This window comes from Eleutherodactylus coqui, chromosome 5, assembly GCF_035609145.1.
Source record: "Eleutherodactylus coqui strain aEleCoq1 chromosome 5, aEleCoq1.hap1, whole genome shotgun sequence".
NCBI classification, from domain to species: domain Eukaryota; kingdom Metazoa; phylum Chordata; class Amphibia; order Anura; family Eleutherodactylidae; genus Eleutherodactylus; species Eleutherodactylus coqui.
In genome coordinates, this window is record NC_089841.1 from 78,275,262 (window position 1) to 78,298,570 (window position 23,309).

Consider the following 23,309-nt stretch of genomic DNA (forward strand, 5'->3'; position numbering starts at 1 on the left):
TCATAGGTTCATTCCTGATCAAGGGCAACATCTGTATGGAGCTTGTATATTCTTCCTGTGTTTTTGTGGGTTTCCTCCAGGTACTCTGTTTCTTTCCACACTCCAAAAACATACTATTAGGCGAATTTAAAAATTGTGAACCCTAATGGGGTACATAACCCAATACCAAGTGATGTAAAGTGCTGCACAATATGCATACACTATATAAATAAAGGTGATTTTTATTGGGAGCATTTACACGGGCCAACATATTGTTTTTCAACTAGTTAGGAGGCATCAGATTCTTTGACAGACATATTTAAAATTTCGACCCCTCCCCAATGCACGCTCATTGGTTGCCAAGTCCACTGAATGCAGACAAATATCTGCCATTGAGTGAGCAGTCTCTGCTGAGGTCTCCTGCTGGTTCTCGCTCATCAGTTGGTGGCCGTGTTTAGATGGAACAACTGCCGCTTACATTCGCTATATCGAACAACTATTTGGACGATAGCTGCCCCATGTAAAACTCAAAATATCTAACATGTCAATGTTATTACATAGGTGATAACAACCCCTTACTGTTGATGGATCTGTTGATACATTGGTAATTTATTTAACACAGTTTAGGGCATAATAGTTGTTGTGATTGGGCTATGGGTCTGGTTGATTAAACGGGTTGTCCAGTTGTAAACTATTGAGGGCGTATCATCAGGATTGGTCATCAGTAGTGTATTGGCAGGGTTCCATCAACTGGGATCTCCAACGATCAGCTGTTTTCATGCACTGAGTTGATTTCTGCAGGAAGCAGACAGCTCTGTTCCCACTGCAGTGGCCAGGTTTGGTATTGCAGGCTATTTATTTCAATATAGGCCCCTACATGAGCACACAAACCCAGAAAACAGCTAATCGGTGGAGGTCCCAGGTGATAGATCTCCAACAATCCATTACTGATGACCTATCATGAAGAAATGCCATCAATAGTTTACAACTGGACAAGCACTCTAATTCATTATCAGCTCCAAAAACTCTGCTCAATATTTTAAAGTGGTCTAAAAATAATTCATATGTAAACTACTACCCCATAGTTAGTCTACCCTGCAAAGGAAGTCTGAGGTACTGTTATCTGACACAGACCACCTGTTTCATCACAGCTCCATTGACATGAATGCTCCCATTGATTTGAATGAGAGTGAAGCCAGCTAGGCAACTTCCTTGCCGGAACCCTATGACACACATCGATCTCCACTGCAGTAACAGCGAGCCGGGCAGTCAGTTCATCGCGGTGGATCTTGGGCGGCGGGTCCCCGGCGGATAACTATTGAATTGATGTCAATGGATTGGTTCTCATTAGCTTTTTTTGTGTGCATTTCATGCGCACGCAAAAAAATAGGGTCTGCACTGCTCTGTCTTTCTGCTTATTTGCGAAGCAAAGGTCTACATAGTTGTCTATGGGAGGTGCGCAAATGCCAATATGCTGCACATTCCGTAAAAAATAGAACACATCTGGACCTCATTAGGCTGAATAGTCTTTTAGAGGGTGTCGCGAGCGCATGTGAACAGGCTATGAGTGCGCAAAAACGTACAGCATAATTCTGCTTTCTTACTCACTCTCACATTGTGCGAAAATCATGCGATTTTATCTGCCTTGTGAAGGCAGCCTGACCATGAGCATGCCGGTCAGCGCTCATTCATTATGTCTCACTGTGTCGATGATCTGCAGTAGTGTTGAGCGAACCAAAACAGTCGAAGCCTGTTTCGGATCAGACTTTGCTAAAAGTTCAGTTTGGCACAAACCTGGACCTTGGGTGGTTCTTCTTGGCAGAAACCACCACCACCACTTCTTTTAGGGATATTAGTGAAGTTTCAGTTCGGTTTCAAGTAATTTGGACCGAACCGAACTTTTAGTCAAAACTTTTGAAAAGTTCACTCAAAACTAATCTGTAGTATAGGGAAAACATGATCGCTAATACGATAATTGGTTCCCGTACCGCTATCATTTTTCAGTGCCATGGGCAGTCAACCAGCAAGCACTTTTACATTCACATAAGCGAGCCAATTAGCCATTGGTTGTTTGCCAGCTGAGCGTTGCCACATTTACATGGTCCGATGATCGCGCAAACGAATGTTCAGGCAAATGCTTGTGCCAGATCTTCAAGCCATGTAAAAGGCCCTTAAATATCACTGTTACAAATGATTGAATTGGATAATAAGGCAAATGTTGGACATGTGCAACATGCGGAGATCAGACCCCGCACAGATACGCATCAATGTGTTTTCAATTTTGGTGCATCTAGACATCGGCATTGCTGGCAGCACCCTGATGCTCCGTACCTCATGTTTTCTGAGCGTACAGTAAAGGCAGGAGGAAGTTTGCTGGGGAGCAAGTTATTTACTGAGCTGAGACAATGATACTCTCCTACGCTTTGTCTCTGTGAACCGCTATGCAAATGAAAGACCTGAGCCGTGCATTCTTTTCTGATCTCTCTCTAAACATCTGTCAAGTTTGTAGATAGCAAGTGTTTAGGAGATGCTGGATATCTCGCCTTGGACTGTAGGAAAAAAAAAACATGTTGAGAAAAAAGTCCAAATTATTTTAAGAATGCAGAAAGCGTAATGATTAGTGGGCGTTGTAGTAGGCTGAACGGTAAATGGTTTGGACGGGAAAATACGAACGTCTGTATTAAGAATTTACCATATTGTTTTACTGCTTAGCAAAAATGTAATGGGGCAAAATGGAAGAACATCCCTGCTGAGATCCAAAAAATCACTGGAAAATATAAATGTAGTTGCCAATGGCAGTCATTCCATAGAGGTAGACCATGTAGCTGCTGTGGGTGCTTGTCAAGCCCCGGTTGGTCCCATTTCCTTTGGTTATCAGGTGGTAAGAATCTCTGCAGGACACCCCTCTACAGAGAAATTACCCTATTAGTGAACATGGGGATGGCTATTTGGCTCATTAGGAGTGGGAGACAAAAACCCTTCTGTCCTGGGAATAAAGACTCAGCAACTAGTGGGGGTGGACATCTTGACATGGAACCACTGGTGGTGACTGAAGAAGATGCGATAACAGGAATCTGGTAAAATGGTATTTAATGCAAGGTTTTATGGTGGCCATCTAGGTTGCGATATAGTTTCCCCAGAATTTACTACTAGAACTTAAATGGGTATTCTGTGACTTCAGGATAGGTCACTGGTAGTTGATTGTCGGGAGTCCACCACCGATCAGCTGAACCTTGGGCCCTCAGACAGTGTGCACAGTGCTGTCAACATTGCAGTACCTTGGTTTGGTACTGCTGGCACAACTTTCATTGAATTCAATGGGAGCTCTGCTTGCAGTACCAAACTGAGCCACTGCAATATGGACAGCGCTGTCTGCTTCGAGCACTGTGTGCACTGACAGCTGGCCGAGGAGTTAGTTGATCAACAGGGGTCCATTGCAATATTGATGACCTGTGCTCAGTATAGATCATCCATAATTGATCAGTGGCTCCGGTACTCAGGATCCCACTGATCATCTGATCCTCTGACTCACTGTCAGTGCAGCCAAGCTGGATATCCACATTGAGGTCACAGACAGAAGGGCAATAGAAGTTATAGCTCACATTGATTTTAATAGGAGCTACATATTGTATTGCACTTCTGGTTTCCGGTTCAAATGTGGAAGGAGCTGTCAATATCTGGTTCGCTGCAGTGAGTGTGAGGGCTGAGATCAACTGATCACTAGGGATCCTGAGGATAGGTCACCAATGCTTCAAGGGCTTACTAGGGAATCTGGGGATAAGTCATCCATACTTCAAGGACTTAAATGTCTGGAATACCTCTTTATAGGGGCTGTTGTGTTTATAAATCCAATTACAGGAATTCTGAGCTAATAGAGGGAGATCCTATCTATACATTACATGGACATCCCACTAATTTCAATGTAAAATTGTGTAATGCATTATTACTCCGATGGCAATGCAGGCGAATTGAAAACTTCCTGCTTGAGAGCAGTAGGAGTTCCAGCAGTGAGAAAACTTCTGATCAGCTTATCCTTAGGGCTTGTTTACATGGGCCTAAGCAGAGGCGTAACTTGAAGCTCCTGGGCCCCAATGCAAAACCTGTAACAGGGCCCCCAACTATAATGCTTTATTCATAGTACTGGGCTCCCTATATGGAGAAGAGAGGTCTTATGGGCCCCCTAAGGCTCCGGGACCTGGGTGCAACCGCATCCCCTGCATCCCCTTTAGTTACGCCAGTGGGCCTAAGCGTATTTCGGTCGTGCAAATATGTCTACGTTTTTTGGGTTTTTTTTTACATTATAGTCAATGGGTGACGGAACTGAACTGAAAGTTTTTTTCATTTGGTTCTGTATTTGATGTCTACTTAAAGGATTCATTTTTAAACGAGCGCACGCAAAAGGTTAAAAAGGCAAAAGAACAAAAACGGATCAGTTAAAAACGGATATAAAAGGAAGCAAATGGAAACAAACTGCGAGAAGCTGTCCGTTTTCTTTTTTATGCACCCGTCTACAGGATCCGTTAAAATGGAAGCAATGGTTTCTGTTGGCTTCTGTTTGAATTCTGTTTTGCTATCTGTTCCATTTATTAAAAAAACGGATCCGTTCAAAGCAGAAATCAAAACGCTGATGTGAACGAGCCTTATACACAGTGGATGTTGAGTTGTCAGCACTCAAGAGTTGAAGTCCCCCCCGTCTTCACACACGAGGCTAGATCACCGTGTCAGTCTAGACATCCTTTTGACATCCAATTATGTGATCTAACCGCTCCGTCCTGCAAAATGCATTATGATAGTAATGAATTTGCCGGGGTGTCAGATGACGGCTGCCGTGTGATGGCCTTTTAAGTATGTTGGTGAGCTGAAAGTCTTTATCATTGTCTGATGAGGTGTTGAATGACTGTTTATGAAATCGCTGTGTATCCTAGTTGTGTCGGAGGAGAAAAAAACGGTTTGGGAGAGAATACAATCATTTAGGACTAATCGGCTCCAGATTTGCCAGATAATTAATTTCCCCTCTCAGTATACTGCAGGGTGCAGCTGCTTTTAATTCTTGGTGAAGAAATCATTTGGGATGAGGCATACAGACAAACTTTTCTGGCATAGGACTGAAGGAAATGCATAGAACCCTTCACAGCAGAGCCAGTTCCAGCTTCTTCAGCTTGCTACTTAATGTATTACTGGTTCCTTTCCTTTAATTTTTGCATTTTCTTTTTTTTTTTTGCCCACTTTATAGCTGTTTTACGTTTCTGGTGACATACCCAAATGAGACTTTTTTTGCGGGACAAGTTATATTTTTCAGTGGTACCATTTAACATACCATATAATGTATTAGAAAACTTTAAAAAACTTCTAAGTGAGGAGTAATGGAAGAAAAACAAGATTTTATCTTTTTTTGGGGGGGGGGGGGTTGCTTTTATGACGTTGATGTTGCAGTAAAAGTGACATCTTATCTTTATTTTGTGGGTCAGTACAATTATAGCGATACCCGATACAGTATATTTAGTTTATTTATATTTCACTATTTAAAAAATACTTTTAAAAAAATTGCTTTCTGTCATCATCTTTTGACCCTCCCATAACTTTTTTATTTTTTTGTCAATTGGCTGCCTGGGGGCTTGTTATTTGCAAGGTGACCTGAAGTTTATATTGGTTCTCTTTTTGGGAACATATAACTTTTTCAGCACTTTTATAAAAAAAAATTTTTCTTGTAGCCTAGATGACCAAAAAAAAGCGCAGTTCTGGCATTGTGTGCTTTTTTTCTGGCAGCTTTCACCATTCAAAATTAATAATGCGATACTTTACTAAATTGGACTTTTACAGATGCGGCGTTACCAATGTTTAATTTTTTTATTTTTTGATTGTGATAACTGAAAAAAAGGTTTTTGGTTTTTTTTTAACTTGTACTACTTTTTATTTTTTCCAATATTTAGTAAATCGTTTTTGTTTTACTGATTTTTACATTTTTTAATCCTCATAGGGGACTTGAACTTGCAATTGTCTACTGCTGTTCTATTAAGACAAGACACAGGCTCACTTATTGCAGCCCTGGGGGCCTTCTGAAGGCTCCTGGCTGTCATGACTCCTGGATAGTGCCTTGCAATCTCATCGTGAGGGGACATTTGGGACATCAGAATTGACAGCAGAATGGAAAGTATTTATTGGATCACAGTTATCTCTGACTGTGGCAGTTGTGGGCGGGTGTCAGCTGTCAAAGATGGCTGACACCCACTGTGTATCGCTCCATATGCAAACACACGGCATGTGCTGTACATGTACCCTACACACCAGAAAAGGGTTAAAAACTTCACAGGCTTCAAGTTGTGTGAAAGAAAGAGAAAAATGCACACTTGCCTATTTGAGAGGCTCCCCATCCATTGTTGGGGCCTTGACGCTCGGAAGAAGAAGCTGGCTGGCGGTCATGTACTGTTCATTGTGTATTTGATTACTTAGCCAGTCACATTCTTCAGCGGTGTTTCTTCAATGGCCTTGAAGCCTGTGATTGGCTGAGCAGTCAGATGCAGAATGAACACAGAGGACTGCCAGCCAGCTGGAGTGGCAGGCTACAGCGCTGGAGGGAAAGCCTCCAAATTAAGCAAGTATGCATTTTTTCTAAGCTGGTGAATTTTTTTAAGTCCCCAAAAAATTCCCTTACAGGTTTATGCGCACTTCCATACTATGGTTTTATGCAGTCATATGCTCAAAATGGTTGTTCCATCAGAGACAACCCTTATCAGAATGTGGTTCTGGAAGCAATCAGCTGATTGCCTAAATCCTGCTCCCATCACCCCCAGCACACAGCTAATTTTGCCAGGGAAGCCACAGCCATGAAGGCAGCGGAAATATAATGTTACAGGACAGCCATTTAGATAAATAGCCACGCTTGTAGTACAAGGAATGCTCAAGAACAGGAACTACTTTTACAGAATGCCTGTCCCATTTAGTAGATAGAGATGGACCCAGCTCAATGACATCTGTGTGCCGTAATAAGGCCTAAGAGCAGGGTTTGTCTTCTAAGAACAACCCCTTTAATATTGCTCCTATAGAGGTCCATGGACCCTTACTATACTTCGATATGTCTCTTATAGTGTTGAGCAAACTTGTAGATCCCTGTGCTCATGTCAAACTTTGCTAAAAGTTTGGTTCGGCAGGAAACTGAGCCAGGCATAAGAACAGTTCTACCTGAAGCAGGGTTCTACTGGTTCGGTTTGCTCAGCCCTAGTCCTGAATACTGATGTATAACACTGTCTAACTGCCATAAAGGCCCTACAAAAACACTCTGAGCGTGTTATGCAATGCTTTTATGTCTCTTAGACAGTGTTATACATCCATTTTAGGGGATATGGGGAACGTCTGATTCGAGTCAAACTAATTCAATCCAAACCAAACTTTTACAAAAGTTCTGTGAACTGACCGAACCAAAATTTTCAAAAGTTTGCTCATCACACATATGTCTTTTTTTCTCGATAGTATCCAATAGATGTTATATTACAGAAGTACTCTTCCCTGAAATAAATGCCTCTAGTGAAGACTACTTCTGTATCTGGTGTGCTTGCATCATTTAGAGTCACACAGAGCTCTATAGTGAAGACTCTATGATCTGCCATAGCAGCTTTATGTACAAGGCCATCATGACACATTCAGCCTTGCTACATGTGTATCTGTGCACCAGAGGCGTAACTTGAAGCTCCCGGGGCCCGATGCAAAACTTGTAACAGAGCCCCCAACTATAATGCTTTACTCATAGTACTGGGTTCCCTATATGGAGAAGAGGGGCCTTATGGGCCCCCTAAGGCTCCGGGACCCGGGTGCAGCCGCATCCCCTGCATCCTCTATAGTTATGCCCCTGCTGTGCACATTGACCAGAGCATGAGCATGATTGCTATTTCTGCACCCCCTAAAGCTACACGGCTCACTACTGCCTTCTATAATAAATAATATTTAAAGAACATCAAAATGGAACAAAAGCAAAAAAACCTAGATTACGGTTTGGCCCATAATTCATTGCTCCAGGCTGAACCGTACTTTTGATGATACACAGAAGTGCTGGTGTTATTATTTTTGTGAGCTAACATGAACTCATTAAAAAATGTTTTTGTTTTTGGTGGGATTATTTTCAATCTATTCTCAAACAAGTCTTAAAAAACCCTCCACCTCATAATCATGTTCACACCTCATAATGCGCTATGTATTTGCAGGTGGTTGTCAGTGATCTCACAGCTTCAGAGACTTTCATGTTCAAAGATGAAGGTTGACCCCCATGAGAGTCTCTTAATTTTCTGTCTACTGCTTTGAGTGTCTTATCTGTACTTTGCAAATGAGACACCTGAAGCACCTCTTAAAGAAGCCAGATTTAAAAGGGTCTGACCAAAGGGCAGGTGTTGTGAGAGGAGGCAACCTGAACCAGATGTCTAGGAAGAAGCTTATTGTCTTCAGCAGCGTTGCTACAACTGATCACAGGGATCCAGAATGCATTTTTTTGCAGGGCAGTACACTCATCAAAGTGCACAAACACAATGTCACAACATTTGTAGTAATGACGTTATTTCATATGAAGTCTTTATCTTCTACTCAGATTTTTATATTTGATTTTACATCTGTTTCTTTCTTTCTATCTATCTATCTCATATCTATCTATCTATCTCATATCTATCTATCTATCTATCTATCTATCTAACTCTCATATCTATCTATCTATCTATCTCATATCTATCTATCTATCTCATATCTATCTATCTATCTCATATCTATCTATCTATCTCATATCTATCTATCTCATATCTATCTATCTCATATCTATCTATCTATCTATCTCATATCTATCTATCTATCTATCTATCTATCTCATATCTATCTATCTCATATCTATCTATCTCATATCTATCTATCTATCTATCTATCCATCTCATATCTATCTATCTATCTATCTATCTATCTATCTATCTATCTATCTATCTATCTATCTATCTATCTCCTATCTATCTATCTATCTCCTATCTATCTCATATCTATCTATCTCATATCTATCTCTCTCATATCTATCTATCTCATATCTCTCTATTATAGATGAGCGAGTATACTCGCTAAAGGCAATTGCTCAAGCGAGCATTGCCTTTAGCGAGTATCTCCCCCGCTCGAGACTGCAGGTTCAGGTGCCGGCAGCGGGCACGGAGCTGCGGGGGAGAGCGGGGCAGAACGCTCTGTCCCCCCCCCCCCCCGCTTCCCCCTGCTGAGAGCCGCTACTCACCGCTCCCCCGCGCCGGCACCCGAACCTGCAGTCTCGAGCGGGGGAGATACTCGCTAAAGGCAATGCTCGCTTGAGCAATTGCCTTTAGCGAGTATACTCGGTCATCTGTACTCTCTATCTATCTTTCTATCTATCTCATATCTATCTATATATTTTTTCATAGCAATCTATCTATCTCATATCTATCTTTCTATCTATCTCATATCTATCTATCTTTCTATCTATCTATCTGTCTATGTATCTCATATCTATCTATCTATCTCATATCTATCTATCTATCTATCTATCTATGTATCTCATATCTCTCTCTCTCATATCTATCTATCTTTCTATCTATCTCATATCTATCTATCTTTCTATCTAGCTCATATCTATCTAACTACCTATCTATCTGTCTATGTATCTCATATCTATCTATCTCATATTATTCATCTATCTATCTCTCTTATATCTATCTATCTATATATCTATCTCATAACTATCTATCTATCTCATATCTATCTATCTATCTATCTGTCTATCCCATATCTATCTATCTATCTCATATCTATCTATCTCCTATCTATCTATCTCATATCCATCTATCTATCTATCTGTCTATCCCATATCTATCTATCTATCTATCTATCTATCTATCTATCTATCTATCTATCTATCTGTCTATCCCATATCTATCGGACTATCTATCTATGTGTCTCATATTATTCATCAATCTATCTCATATTATTCATCTATCTATCTTATATTTATCTATCTCTCATATCTATTTATCTATCTATCTGTCTATCCCATATCTATCTAACTATCTATCTATCTGTCTATGTATCTTATATCTATCTATCTATCTATCTATCTATCTATCTATCTATCTATCTATCTATCTATCTATTTATCTATCTCTCATCTATCTGTCTCATATCTATCTATCTATCTATCTCATATTATTCATCTATCTATCCATCCCTGCTGCAATCCTTCCATATAGTTAACCAGCATTCAATCCTCTACAAGTCATTTTAGGTCATATATGAAAACAAGCATAAACATACCAAACTTTTGACAGAGAGGGGACATATTTGTTTAATTTTTTCTTTTTAACTGATAACTTTAGAGCTATTTTTGTGTGTTCCGGCCTCCACCCCCACCTCATGTATTGTGGCTGGAATCCTTCTATAAACATCCCTTCTCTGGATGAAGAAGTAAAAAATGCTTTGCAGGACTGGACAGTTTTATCTGTGTGTCAAATTAGAAAAAATCCCAATAAATCCGATACAGATTGTTAGCTCTGGATATTTACATCAATGAAAACAGGCGCAGAGAAGAAGGCACATGTGCAAATCAAAACACGATTGTACTCCAAACATCAAGTACTGCTCAGAAACACCAGCAACCTCAGTGCACATTCTAGCAGAAACTTCTATGGCAAGAAAGAAGATTCTGCAGTCTCTGATCCACTTTCTATCATTCACCTTAAAGGGGTATTGCGCTGATTCAAAGTGAAAGCTATACGTGTCATAAGGCGATAACATGTAATTGTACAATATAATGTTATAACCTGTTCTACAAAGCTGTGAGATATCACTTTACCTGTGTCCTCCCCACCCCATTAGTTCTCTATTGGTATTCAATGGTTACGACAGAGACACTTCGCTATTTTTCAGTGCCTTCAAATTCTGTAATGATGATGCAGTTTGTCAGTGGGGCATTGTGGGAGATGTAGTTTTTGCACTCCCCAGTGGCCATTGTAAATAATAAAATGGAAATCTCATACCACCTGGAGAGCATCGGTGGCGCACGTTGGCATAGAAAATCGGTACTGACGTTCATTTTGACTATTAAGATGGATGTTTTGAATAATGGTAATAAGTGGAAACATTCGGGAATTTTTTAAAATTTTGCCCAGTCTCTGGAATATCCCTTTAAGTCATCTTATGCTTCCGCCCTAGAAAACGTAGTCTTTTTGAACCATCATATTCTGCATGAGCCATATACACAATGCGGTTCCAATCATTGTTATAAAGACCTATATAAAGGGTCTGACATTGATTTGAAGGAATGCTGCCACCCAGTAGGCATTGTGCCATCTTCCTTATTTGCATACAACCTATAACATCTTCCATTGTTTTCTAGCACAAATTACTGCTCACAACATCTTGCACCCTTCACTGTGACCCTCCTCTCACTCTCACAATATTGTGAACACCTATTAACCCTTTCCAATCCAATTTCTATCCTGGTTTTCCTAGGGGGCTTACTCTTTTTCTGCCGTTATACAACAGCGCTATAGGCTGGCTAAAGCCAGTACTGCATGAGGTGACACGTTGGATAGGCTCCGACAGCAGAGAGGCTGGCAATATACAGTAAGAGAACCCTGACGGACATCCTCCAACATCGGAGCTGTACAGCCTTAAATCATAATGTCTTCAGAGGTCAGACAGTGGGTTGGAAAGGGTTAACCCCTTAGTGACACAGCCTGTTTGCATCTTACTTTTAGGGGGCTTGGGGGAAAAAGGACATTTTGCTTTTTGGATTTCATTTTTACGTCGATTCCAGCGATACCAAGTTTATTCCGTTTTTTTCTGTGTTTTACTATTTTTGTACACAAAAAACACTTTTTTTAAAAGATTTGTTTTTGCTCACCACATTCCAAGAGCCATAGCATTTTCATTTTTGCACTCACTGAGCTCCATGGAGGCTTGTTTTCTGCAGGATGAACTCTAGTCTTCATTTATCTGATCTTTTGGAACATATAACATTTTGATTGCTTTTTATTCCATTTGTTTTTATGCAAGTTTAACAAAATCTGCAATTCTGGCATGCTTTTAATTGTCATTTTTAGTAGCATTCACCGGGCAGTATAAATAATATGCTAAATTAATTCTGCAGGCCAGTGCAATTATGTCAATACCAAAGTTATAGTTATATAGCATAAACCCCAATTGTTGCACCTCCATTCACTTGAACGACTGTTGCAACTGTTTAAAGCACAGGAGCGATAGTTGGGTAGAAGCCCATGGGATGGCTGTCAGGCGCTTACACGCCCGACAGTCACCCCCTAAAACATGTTTACCAAAAAGATGAAGAACAAGATTTCAATATGTTAAATGGACGCTAGCAAAAGCCTTGCCATTATTTGGTGTACAGTTGAATATTGCTCCCTTTTAGCCATTCTTGGTGGTGGGGGTGGGGGTAAGCCTGGCTATAGTGTTCTTCACAAGGATTACTGACAAGAAGTCAATAAAAGTGTTGACGTATGAGAACTGTTTTACCTCACATATCTCCATGTCTGAAGAGCCCCCAGAAACATTTAGTGTGCATGTATACATATCACCAGCTCTCGATATAAGATGCACTTTTATAACCTTTTCTATTTTATTCACTTTTAACTCTTAAAGCGGTTGCCTTGTTTAGGAAAACCCTATTAATGAGCAATGAGTTAGTAGATGGGGGTTCTTTGTTTAGGATTCTCATCTGTTAGCCAGAGTGAAGGAATGCTACAAAGAGCATCTCTTGTTCTGTAGAATCTTTCCTTGCCCTGCATTGCACACACAACCTATTGATTTAAATGAGCACTGTGTAATGCTTCCTTTCTCCTGTGGGGGTGCTGCAGTGAAATCAAACACTTAATGCCAGGTTTTTCTGCAGATCACAGTTGATCAGTCAGGATCTCTGTAGGGGAACATTTTGTGGTCAGTTTATTAAGGAATTTTTCTAACAAGAAGGGATACAAAGTGTATAACTCCTTTTTTGCTTATTCCGACCAACAAACTAGGAAATTGAGTTGTCAAGGGAAATCTGGGCCAGAAGTCATCACCATTGGTGGATTGCAACATGGGAGTAATGGACGGGAAAAAGTAACATTGTGAGTGCAAACAGGGGCAAACCTAAATTCCAAGTCAGGCTCTCTTACACATGCATCCAATAGCTGCAGGCACACAGAACATGTTTTACTGGTGTCAATAACCAAGAGATTACAGGAAACAAAACAGAGTTAACTAGTCACTTGTGCCAAGTCAACGTGCTGAATACTTAACATACTTCAGCGGCACAGTCTTTCACACTATGGTGTTCTGCCAAATCCACCAAACAAGTAACACGATAAACAGCTGAAGTGCCGGCATATGTAATACAGCTGCAATTCACATCACTATGTATTTTATAGATAGCCATCATGGCCGTCTATGGTCATACAGCACAGATAACTTAGCAGATCTCTGTGTCATGTAGTGCAGGTGCTGGACTAATCTCTGCCGAGAAATATTTTATTTGCTTTTTTTTAAATGAAAATCTAATAAAATGCAATGGCTGATGGGAAACGCAGATTTAAACAACTGCATATGGAGTTTGGGCATCATTAGAGGCAATATGTACAGCTTGAATGGGCTTTATTTTCACTTTATTATCCTAACATTTCGTAGTAGAAACATATTAACCATGTTTGATTTGATTTTGCACCTTTTTTACATTAATGAGAATGTCATTCAACTCGTTCTATCATACCAAGTCCAAGGAGGCAAAGGTGTCTAATGGCCAAAGCAGAGGGCCAGATTTACTGCCTTGTGCCCATAGGCAGCTCTGGGGAAAGCAAAGCATTTAAACATGAACAGAGTGCATTGTTATGCAAATGATGTGCTATATGTTAATTAGATGATCACATTGCTGTGAGAATGAGAGGAGGGCCCCCACAGAGGTACAAGGGCAAGACTGCAAAAGGTGCTGGTTGTGGTGAGAAGTGAGCCACAGTGCTTTATTTAACTTAAAGTGTGCCCTACTTGATGGGCGTAGTCTAAGCCACTAGCGTAACTATAGGGGATGCGGTTGCATCCAGGCCCAGGAGCCTTAGGGGGCCCATAAGACCTCTCTTCCCCAAATAGGGAGCCCGGTACTATGAATAAAGCATTATAGTTGGGGGGCCTGTTTAAGGTTTTGCATTGGGGCCCAGGAGCTTTTAGCTACGTCCTTGGTCTAAGGGCTCATTCATATGGGTGTATGCAGATTTGATGCATGGAAAAAGAACTACTTTCATTGTTTGTGTAGGTGCATTTTGGCGCGTTTTCAGTACATATGTGCATTTTTTTACATTTATGTTGCATCAGTGTGTCAGCCATTTTTGATGCGAGAAAAAAAACACAAGTCCCATGTAATGTCAGCTTTGTCACAACCCACAAAAAACAGGGTGCACAAAAAACACAGGGAATATGGATGCTAATGCACTGTTCCACTGTTTTGGTTCGCTCAAACAAACTATCCTTAATTGTGGCATAGCAGTCTGCGTCAAATCCAAGGTCAACCAATCAAATGGAGAGTTTTTGTCATTGCATTGGTTATCCTTGGATTTAAAGTAGACCATGGATTTCCAATGTATGTCCGATGATTAAGAATCCTGTTTGTGTCTGAAATGTGTAAGTATGTTATACTTGTCTTAAGCCTGTTCTCTGCTGGATTTGGATGTTCTAATTTTCTTTAAGTAAAGATTTAGTGCGGCGATTCCTTCTGGCACTGGACAAGTTTTTCATCCGATTTCCAGAAATATACGCTAGAGTCGGGCCCATGCACTGTACTGGAGCCTCGCTGAAGTGAGCTGGTAGTTGCCTTTTTCTGTAGCACTGCAGTGATATCTGTTAAGCTGTATTCACACGGCTGTTATTCTCATGCAAGTTTCGTCCGTTGTAAGATGCATAAAAGTTACACGAAAATGCAACTATAACATGGACGTGTTTACACGGGTGATTCTTCTCTCGAATCTACGCTACGAAATAGAATAATTGGAGCATGTGCTATTTTTTTGGGTGATCTCATCCATTAGTTTCTATAGGGTCACAAAAAAAATCACATCGTATAGGATTTTTCTTTTCCTATATAAATGACTTGGAATCTTCATGCGTGTGAAAAACGCATGTGAAAATTGCATGCCTGTGATGCAATATGATGCATTTTTCTCTCAAAACGCACAACACTCCCATGGAAAAATGTATGTTTACCAGCCCAATATTGGTTCAGGTTTTGTGCTTATCCATGTGAATACAGCCTTAGAAGACTCTATGGCCACTGAGGCAGGTGGTTATATCATTTAATTAAGAAATGCAGACAGTAATTTTTCATCAATTTCATGCCCACAGTGTAAATGAACTAACCATTATGACTACCCTACAATTGGTTATACATATATAAGAGATGTGAGTGCACAGAAGAGCCTTAACTAAGCATTTTTCATGTCTCGTCACAATTGGGTACATAATAGACTCACCCTTAGACCCAATGCCCACGGACGGATTATTGTGGCGGGTGTCTGACCACGAAATCCGCAGCCATGACCATCCCTGGACATGCAATGGTAAACGATTCTCCGCTACCACGAGCGGAAATCAGCTTCTGTGGGAAAATGGAAGCCATCCATCCCGCGATACTTCTGTAGTGAGCACTGCGGAAGTACCGTAAGAATCCGCTCCACAGCCCAGCGCTAAAGTATAGGTTCTCTGGGGGGCACTGGGTCCGATTCCGCTGGAAAAGGTTTAATTAACATTTATTACTAACTGTATGTCTCAGAACCTTTATATTTGTTTATGATATTCTCCATTTTCACTGTGAAAATTAATAAAATATTTGAAATTTAAAAAAAAATGCAGGCAGGAAGACAGGAGGACATTATGTAGAATTGAAGGGGGAATCACACAGAAAAATGGCTGCCATAATTCTACATTCTGTTGTATCTGTTACATAACTCACTGAACTTCGGCTTTAAGTTTTACAAGCAACGGTCAACCTGATTCTAAAGTATGTTAAGGCCAGCTCGAATCTAATAACGTTTTGGAAGAATATACTTACCATGCTGTTGAGGCGCATATAATAGCACCGGTTTTCTGCGTGACTTTGTTTAGTTCCAACTTCTCCTTTCTAGACTACAATTTCGCATTTTTTTTATTAACATTGTATATCAAGAACTCTAACATTCCTTTTCCCCTCCTCTTCTCTAGGTATACTGGAGATAACATCTGTGGACGTGGGGGGTATTGTGGCCATCAAAGCCATCAACAGCAATTATTATTTAGCCATGAGCAAAAAAGGCAAAGTCTACGGCGCTGTAAGTAACTAGCTCTTATATTTTTTCAAGTTTTTTGTTTTTTCCCCCTATTATTTATATCCCACAGTCTGAATGTATTCATTAAGATTGGTTCCTGTGCTTAAAGCTTCAAGTTTACAACTTGTCAGAATCAGCAGATGTGGATCCACATACTGGTTTGAGTTGGGGCCAAATTTAGAGGCAATACTCAAGAAGTGGTCCCAGTTATGTGGCTCCTGACACTACTATAGACTAAGGTGGGATACCTGAGTCTATGAGCAGAGGCGCAGCCAATAAAGTCCTGGAACGAGGCAAGCAGTATATATGAGGGGAAAGTCCAGAGATCAGGACATACAGAACAGGTTCAGCATGGTACAACCAGGCCAGGAGTTGGGGCAGGTCTAGGGGACTGGTGAGGGAAAACAGTGTCCATGGCTGTTACTCGTAATACAATTTATTCTTTCTTGGAATCTTCACAGATTAGAGGTCATTTTATGGGTGGCCAATTGACATACAAATATTTTTAGATGGCTTTAAGTGTGAGGGTACTTTTACTCATAGTGATAATCGTTCACCCGAGTGAACAAGCAGACAATGCCATAGTTTGCTCATTTGCTGGGACAGTTTAAACGCAAAGATAAATCTAAATATATAAATGTAAAGTATAAGCATAAATGTACCAGTGTCTGAGAATGACTGAATGATCGTGTTTAAACCGAACAATTAGCGAATGAGCAAACAATGATCGTTCATCATCTAACTGTTGGCCGCATTTACACAATAAGTGTTCAAATTCGAACGATCCAGTGATTTTTCGGAACACACCTTAAGGGGAAGATACTATACGTAATACTATAGACTTTATGAAGCAGTCCACTCAGAAGACAAATGTTAGTTGCTAGCTTAGACATTAACACAAAGCAATCTGCAGTGTTAAGTGTCAACAGAAAATATAGGGAGCTTCATCTGCTTGGAGACTGGGATTTTCCCAGCTTTTAGTATACAAGGCATCTATGTATCTTTATATATAAGCAGGTTGTGAGAATGCGTTGGGAACAAAGACGGATAAGTGAGCATTGTAGTTAATGGGTTTCTAGGACTTAAATTATCAGTATTTGTCCAATGATTCGGTCATAAAGCCAATAAAGTCTTGGGGTGCATTAAAAGAGGTATAGGGGTGGGGGACGAGAACATTATCATCCCAGTATATAAGGCTCTTGTCAGGCCTCACATGGAATACTGCGCACAGTTCTGGTCACCGGTGCTCAGGAAAGATGTTACAGTACTGGAGGGGGTTCAAAGAAGGGCAACTAAACTAATACATGGAATGACGGGACTGGAATTCCCAGAGAGGCTATCCAAATTGGGATTATTTACTCTAGAAAAAGACGGCTAAGGGGCGACCAAATAACTATGTATAAATACATGAGGGGACAATACAAGGATCTCTCCCAGGATCTGTTTATACCCAGGACTGTGTCGGTAACAAGAGGACATCCGCTACGTCTAGAAGAAAGCAGGTTTCATCACCAACACAGAAAAGAGTTCTTTACTGTAAGAGCAGTGAGACTGTGGAACTCTCTGCCTGAGGATGTGGTGATGGCAAAATCCATAGAGGAGTTTAAAAGGGGACTTGATGTCTTTCTGGACCGGAAGGATATTACAGGATATAAATCTTAGGTTAATTGTTAATCCGGGTATACAGGCAGGTAGGAACTATTAGGGGTTGATCCAGGGATTAGTCTGATTGCCATTAGGGAGTCGGGAAGGAATTTTTTCCCCAAAAGGGCTAAATGGCTTCTGCCTCTTGGGGTTTTTTGCCTTCCTCTGGATCAACAACACAGGAGGATAAACAGGCTGGACTAGATGGACATTGTCTTCATTCGGCCTTACGAATTATGTTACTATGTTATAAAATTAATTAAGCAAAATTTCTAATAATCTTATTTTAGAAAGTCTCAAAATGGCCCTCATTGACAAATGCATGTGTGCTACTGACAACGCTGATTTTTGGTGCCACATGAAAGATATGATCACTTAATGAACAATCGGAGGCATCTTCACATAGGCAGATGATCGAAGAGGAAGGAACAATGTTTGTTCATGATCATCTTCTCATGTAAAAAGGCCTTAAAGAGTAACCGCCTTTTAAAAAAAAAAACTTTCGACATTTCAGAAACCCCGGCTGACTGCCGAAATGGTGGAGCTGCAGCATTGACTTTGCTCTTTCAGCTGTCAAAATTGCCTGTTGACTCCTTTTTGGCAGCTAAAGATGACTTCTATAATCATCCATGCATCCATCTTCAGCAGCCGAGAGGAGCCAACAAGCAACAATGACAGTCAAAGGGGCACTGTGCTTGGGTGAGGGCTGCAGCCCCTTCAGTTCAGTTATCAGTGGGGGTCCCAGCACCTGAACCTCCACTGATCAAAACTTTTGACATGTGGCTATTTAAAAGTGCAGTTACTCTTTAACTCTTTTCTACAGTATCTCGAATGTAGGTTCTAATTTCTATAACCATGCCCTGTTTATGCATTTATAGACTTTTCTTTGTTTCTTCTATAGTAATATTTATTCATTATGTATTTCTTACCTTTTTTTTATTAACAGAAAGAATTTAATATAGACTGTAAACTAAAGGAGAGAATAGAGGAGAATGGCTACAACACGTATGCATCCCTTACTTGGAAAAATAATGAGAGACAAATGTTTGTGGCACTAAATGGGAAGGGAACCCCAAAGAGAGGACCTAAAACGAGGAGGAAAAACATGAACGCCCACTTTCTCCCCATGCCTTTATAACATTACATGAAGGATTTGATGTATTTTTGGACTATGGTCTTGTGAAGAACATTCAACAAAAAAGAAGTTTCTGGTGGACCATGAGTATACTAGGACATTTGAAGACATTTTGTTGGTACTGTGTCATAGATGTGAATACGGTTGGAATTATAAAAGCTAAACCCCCAGCTTGAAGAATTTGTACGATACATGGATACGAGACAATCTGACAGATGATCTTCTGGGAAAGTTATTTATGGAATACAAACTCAATTCCAAAATCATCAATACCCAATGATTCGATGAGAAATCAGCCACATAAGCAATTACCAGAAGCACTTGGGTCAACATTACAGGAATAATGGGGTTTTCTGATGAGACATCCAAAAGAATGTATAGGATCCATATGTGTAAACATGATCAAACTGTTCTAAAAAAATGACTATTGTGTTATGCCTGTGTATTCTACCATCCCCTATCCCTTCTCTGTTTCTTTGTAAGTTATTTATTTAATAGAATGTTTACTACGTTTCTTCAGTGTTTGAGTCGTGTGTCTACAATTTTGCATCTGTTTTAATCTCATTATCAAAAGAAGGCAACGATCCCCATTGATCAAGACTGTCTAATCGGAAAAAAAAATGGTCTCGTTGCCCATAGCATCCAATCACAGAGCAGCGTTCATTTTTCGAGAGCAGGTCACAAGATGAGAGCTGAGCTCTGATTGCTTGTTTTGGGAAACGAGGGCAGTTTTGATAAATGAGGTCCTATGTTTTTTCTTCTTAAACATCATAATATGTGACAATGTTCTAGTAATAAATCATGTGGAGACATTTATATATAAGAAAAGATAGAAAACACTATTTATCAGTTGATCATATAGGTGTTCAGTTAAAAGGCAGGTTACTTTGGCGGATAGGCCTGAATATCGAGGCACAGATGTTTTTGGAATGCAAAAAATTTGAGCGCTTAATAAGTCTCTTGACATCTAATGCCAGACTATACTCATATTAGTAATACATTAACAACTGTCATTTACGATTAATTATTATATATTTTTCTGCCATTCTCACTTTGTAGTTACGGCTTGTAAGGACCTAAAAGTAGGGACTCGCTGCGCCATATTAATTAAGCGGCATTACAACTGATGTCACCAAGATAAGAGGAGAACTGACTTTTTTAATTGCATTGAGATTGGCTTGTAATGTAAAGATGTCATCAATGTAACGTTCTAATCTGTTCTGTGCCATTCCATTGCTGTGTATGGCCTCTACAAAAAGAGTTGCTAATAACCTGCTACAACTGACTTTATTGTGGATGGGTCATATCATGGGGCATAGCTACGGGGGGGCTGGCGGGTCACATTCCCTGGGTGCTGGAAACCAGAGGGGATGCCACAACAAGCCACTTTGCCTTGGCCTAGGTATTTAGTTGCAGGGCTAAGACTGTTCTCCAGGAGAAGGAAAGTCAAGTTATGACTCTGGATCATATAGTATTATCTTGTGGCAGAAATTATATTGGTTTCATATTTACCGCTTTTATTATAGTACAGGATGTACCTCTTTTAGATGATATAAGCCAGTGGTCTCAGTTGTAGAGCTATGATACAGTATATAATGCCTGCTGTTTTGCGAGTACTTATAATTGAAAGTCTACATTGAAAGCATTGTAGAATACATAAAAAAGGACTCTGTATCAGGATAGAGTTGAAGAGTTTTTGAAAATGTTATACATGTACGGTTATATACATTTAGTGCAATTTTGCCCAAAAAGTGCATATGACTTGATGATGTACATTATTTAAATACAGGCATATTTTTAAGTCCTTGGATAAATCTATAATATCTATTTTTAATTTTTAAAAAAATTACAGGCAATAAAATAATTGAGATGAAATTAATTTAAATTAAATTTCAATTTCCAAAATTTTTAGGTGGGATTTAATCTTTCCGTCTAATATATTTTTAAGAGACAATTAAAAAATGGCCAGCAGTCATCTCTTATAGTTTTTCTCAGTCCTCATGGCCCGTATGTAGGATTGTTAATATTCATGAAAAATGTATGAAATGCCCCAAATAGTTTTTCCCTTTTCAAAAGAATATCATATCAACTATATCTGAACTCTCGCAACTTGGGATACAAAATATTCATGTACTCGTGTTGAAGAAGACTCATTATCAGCCAACAGCCAGCCTCTCTATTCTTACCTAAATTAATGCAAAATATTTTTTAATAACAATTTTGCAAATTTTTCAAAAAACAACTTAAATTTTCATGGTAGAGTTATATTTTTATAGTCCTCCCTTTCACAAACAAACTAGATTCATACCACATTTGGGAAATGCATTCGGTAAGGCTGCTTAAAACATTCGATGAACGTTTGCTTCTGACATAGGCAACTGTATGTCTATACATGCTGCAAACTTCCGCCTTTGACTTGCATGAAAAGGTTGTCTCATGAAAGTCAACATCTACTTCTATACTCTATCAGGGCATTTACTGAAGATGATGTTATATAGGGTTGCACACGCTCAGGAACCATTCTACAAACCTGAATGGAGAGCCACTTAGTAAGAGCAACTTCTGCTTTGGCAGACTCTTCATATCCATGTATTATATGGACGGCCATACATTTGTATGGCTGTAATGTAATGATACATTTATCCTGTATTGTAAAAGAGTGGGCAGACAGAACTTTTCCCGATTGTAACAGGGTTGTAGAAACCGGCACCTGCAGCAATCAGCTGATCGCCCTACTGGTGATCACCAGGGGTTGGAGAAGCCAGTTCTTAAAGCAATCATCTGGTTGCCATACTGGTGATCTCCAAGGAGTATAGAAACCTACACTTGTGACAATCTTCTGATTGCTCTACTGGCTTCTGTTAAAAAAAAGATGTCTTCATAAGGCATACCAACCTAATGTATCCCTAAAGGGCACTTTTTTGACATACGACTAGCTATTGAAAGTTTATGGCATATAAATTGAGGGAATTTCCGATATTTAAACTGGGTGCAAATCCCAAACATGCTATGAACCTAGCCTAAGTATTTATTCGTACCTTTCATTTAGAACAGGCAAGAACAACCCATCATCTATACAAACCACAGGCATCACCTCATTGCACGACGTTACCATACCAAGAGATGTTTCCCAAGTGTCCTTCTGAGATTAATGTAGTCTAATAATATTATTTTGTTAAAACCCTTTACCTGGTAATATGAGATTATATTGATGCTGCAGTTTTATCTTCAAATTTCTTGTAAAAAATATGTTTTATTTTTATTCTTTGGAAACTGTATTTTGGTACAAATGAGATACTTACTAATGTGTCTTTTTACTAAAAATTTAACCACTAGAAATACTGGTCGTTTGTGGTTTTATAAGTTATTTGAGTCAATGCTTTTTACCAGCACTTCCAATGTAAAATCTTTTATTTAAGTATTAGCTGTTTTAAAGGAGCTTTCCCATAAATTGCAAAAATGGTTAGATTGTGCGGTCTTCCTCAATAAAGCTGATAACATAACATATTTGTGAGAACTGTGTTACATTACTCATGCATGTAGTGTTACCTTTTATGACCACTGTGTGTACTCTATACAAGTTTTATTTGCATCTTGACTAGTGATGAGCGAACGTTTGAAAAGTTCGGTTTAGCCAGTTCACCAAATTTTACCAAAAAGTTTGCTTCGACTCAGATTAGTTCAGTGTTATACAGGACTTTTATGACCCTTAGATAGTGTTATATGGTACTGTTCAGGACTAATAGTGAGCAAACCGAACCAGTAGAACCACGTGTCTTGTAGAACGTTGTTAAAAGCACAATTCGGGTTCATACTGAATTGAACTTTTAGCAAAGTTTCACGTGAAACAGGGCTCTACTGGTTCGGTTTGCTCACTATTAGTCCTGAACAGCACCGTATAACACGATCTAAGGATTATAAAAGTCCTGTATTAGGCCTCGGTCACACGGGCGATTTTTCCGTGCGATCTGCGCATGCGCATGCGATGTGCGATTTTATAAAACCATTGCTTTGCAATAGTATTGGACACATGAGCGCTTTTTATGCGCTCGTCCGATAAATTATAGAACAGAAATCGCAGATCGCACCTATCTGCGATCTGCGATTCCTGTTCTCTCCTCTATATGCGCTCAATGGGGCCGGCGGCAGCAGCGCCGACCCCATTGAGAACATATACTAGACAAATCATTCTCCTCTGCCACAGCTGTAAAAATCGCCCGACAAAATCT

At 39.8% G+C, this 23,309-nt stretch overlaps 1 protein-coding gene across 1 annotated transcript in view; it reads left to right on the plus strand.

Annotated features, from left to right (window-relative positions):
* Positions 1 to 22,575, plus strand: part of FGF10 (fibroblast growth factor 10) — a 114,742-nt gene extending 92,167 nt beyond the window's left edge. The window contains exons 2-3 of the mRNA XM_066602743.1: positions 16,198 to 16,304; positions 18,892 to 22,575. Of these exons, the coding sequence (XP_066458840.1) occupies positions 16,198 to 16,304; positions 18,892 to 19,083 (299 nt within the window). The 3' untranslated portion in view covers positions 19,084 to 22,575. The remainder of the gene's footprint in view (positions 1 to 16,197; positions 16,305 to 18,891) is intronic.
* Positions 22,576 to 23,309: the final 734 nt, after the last annotated feature.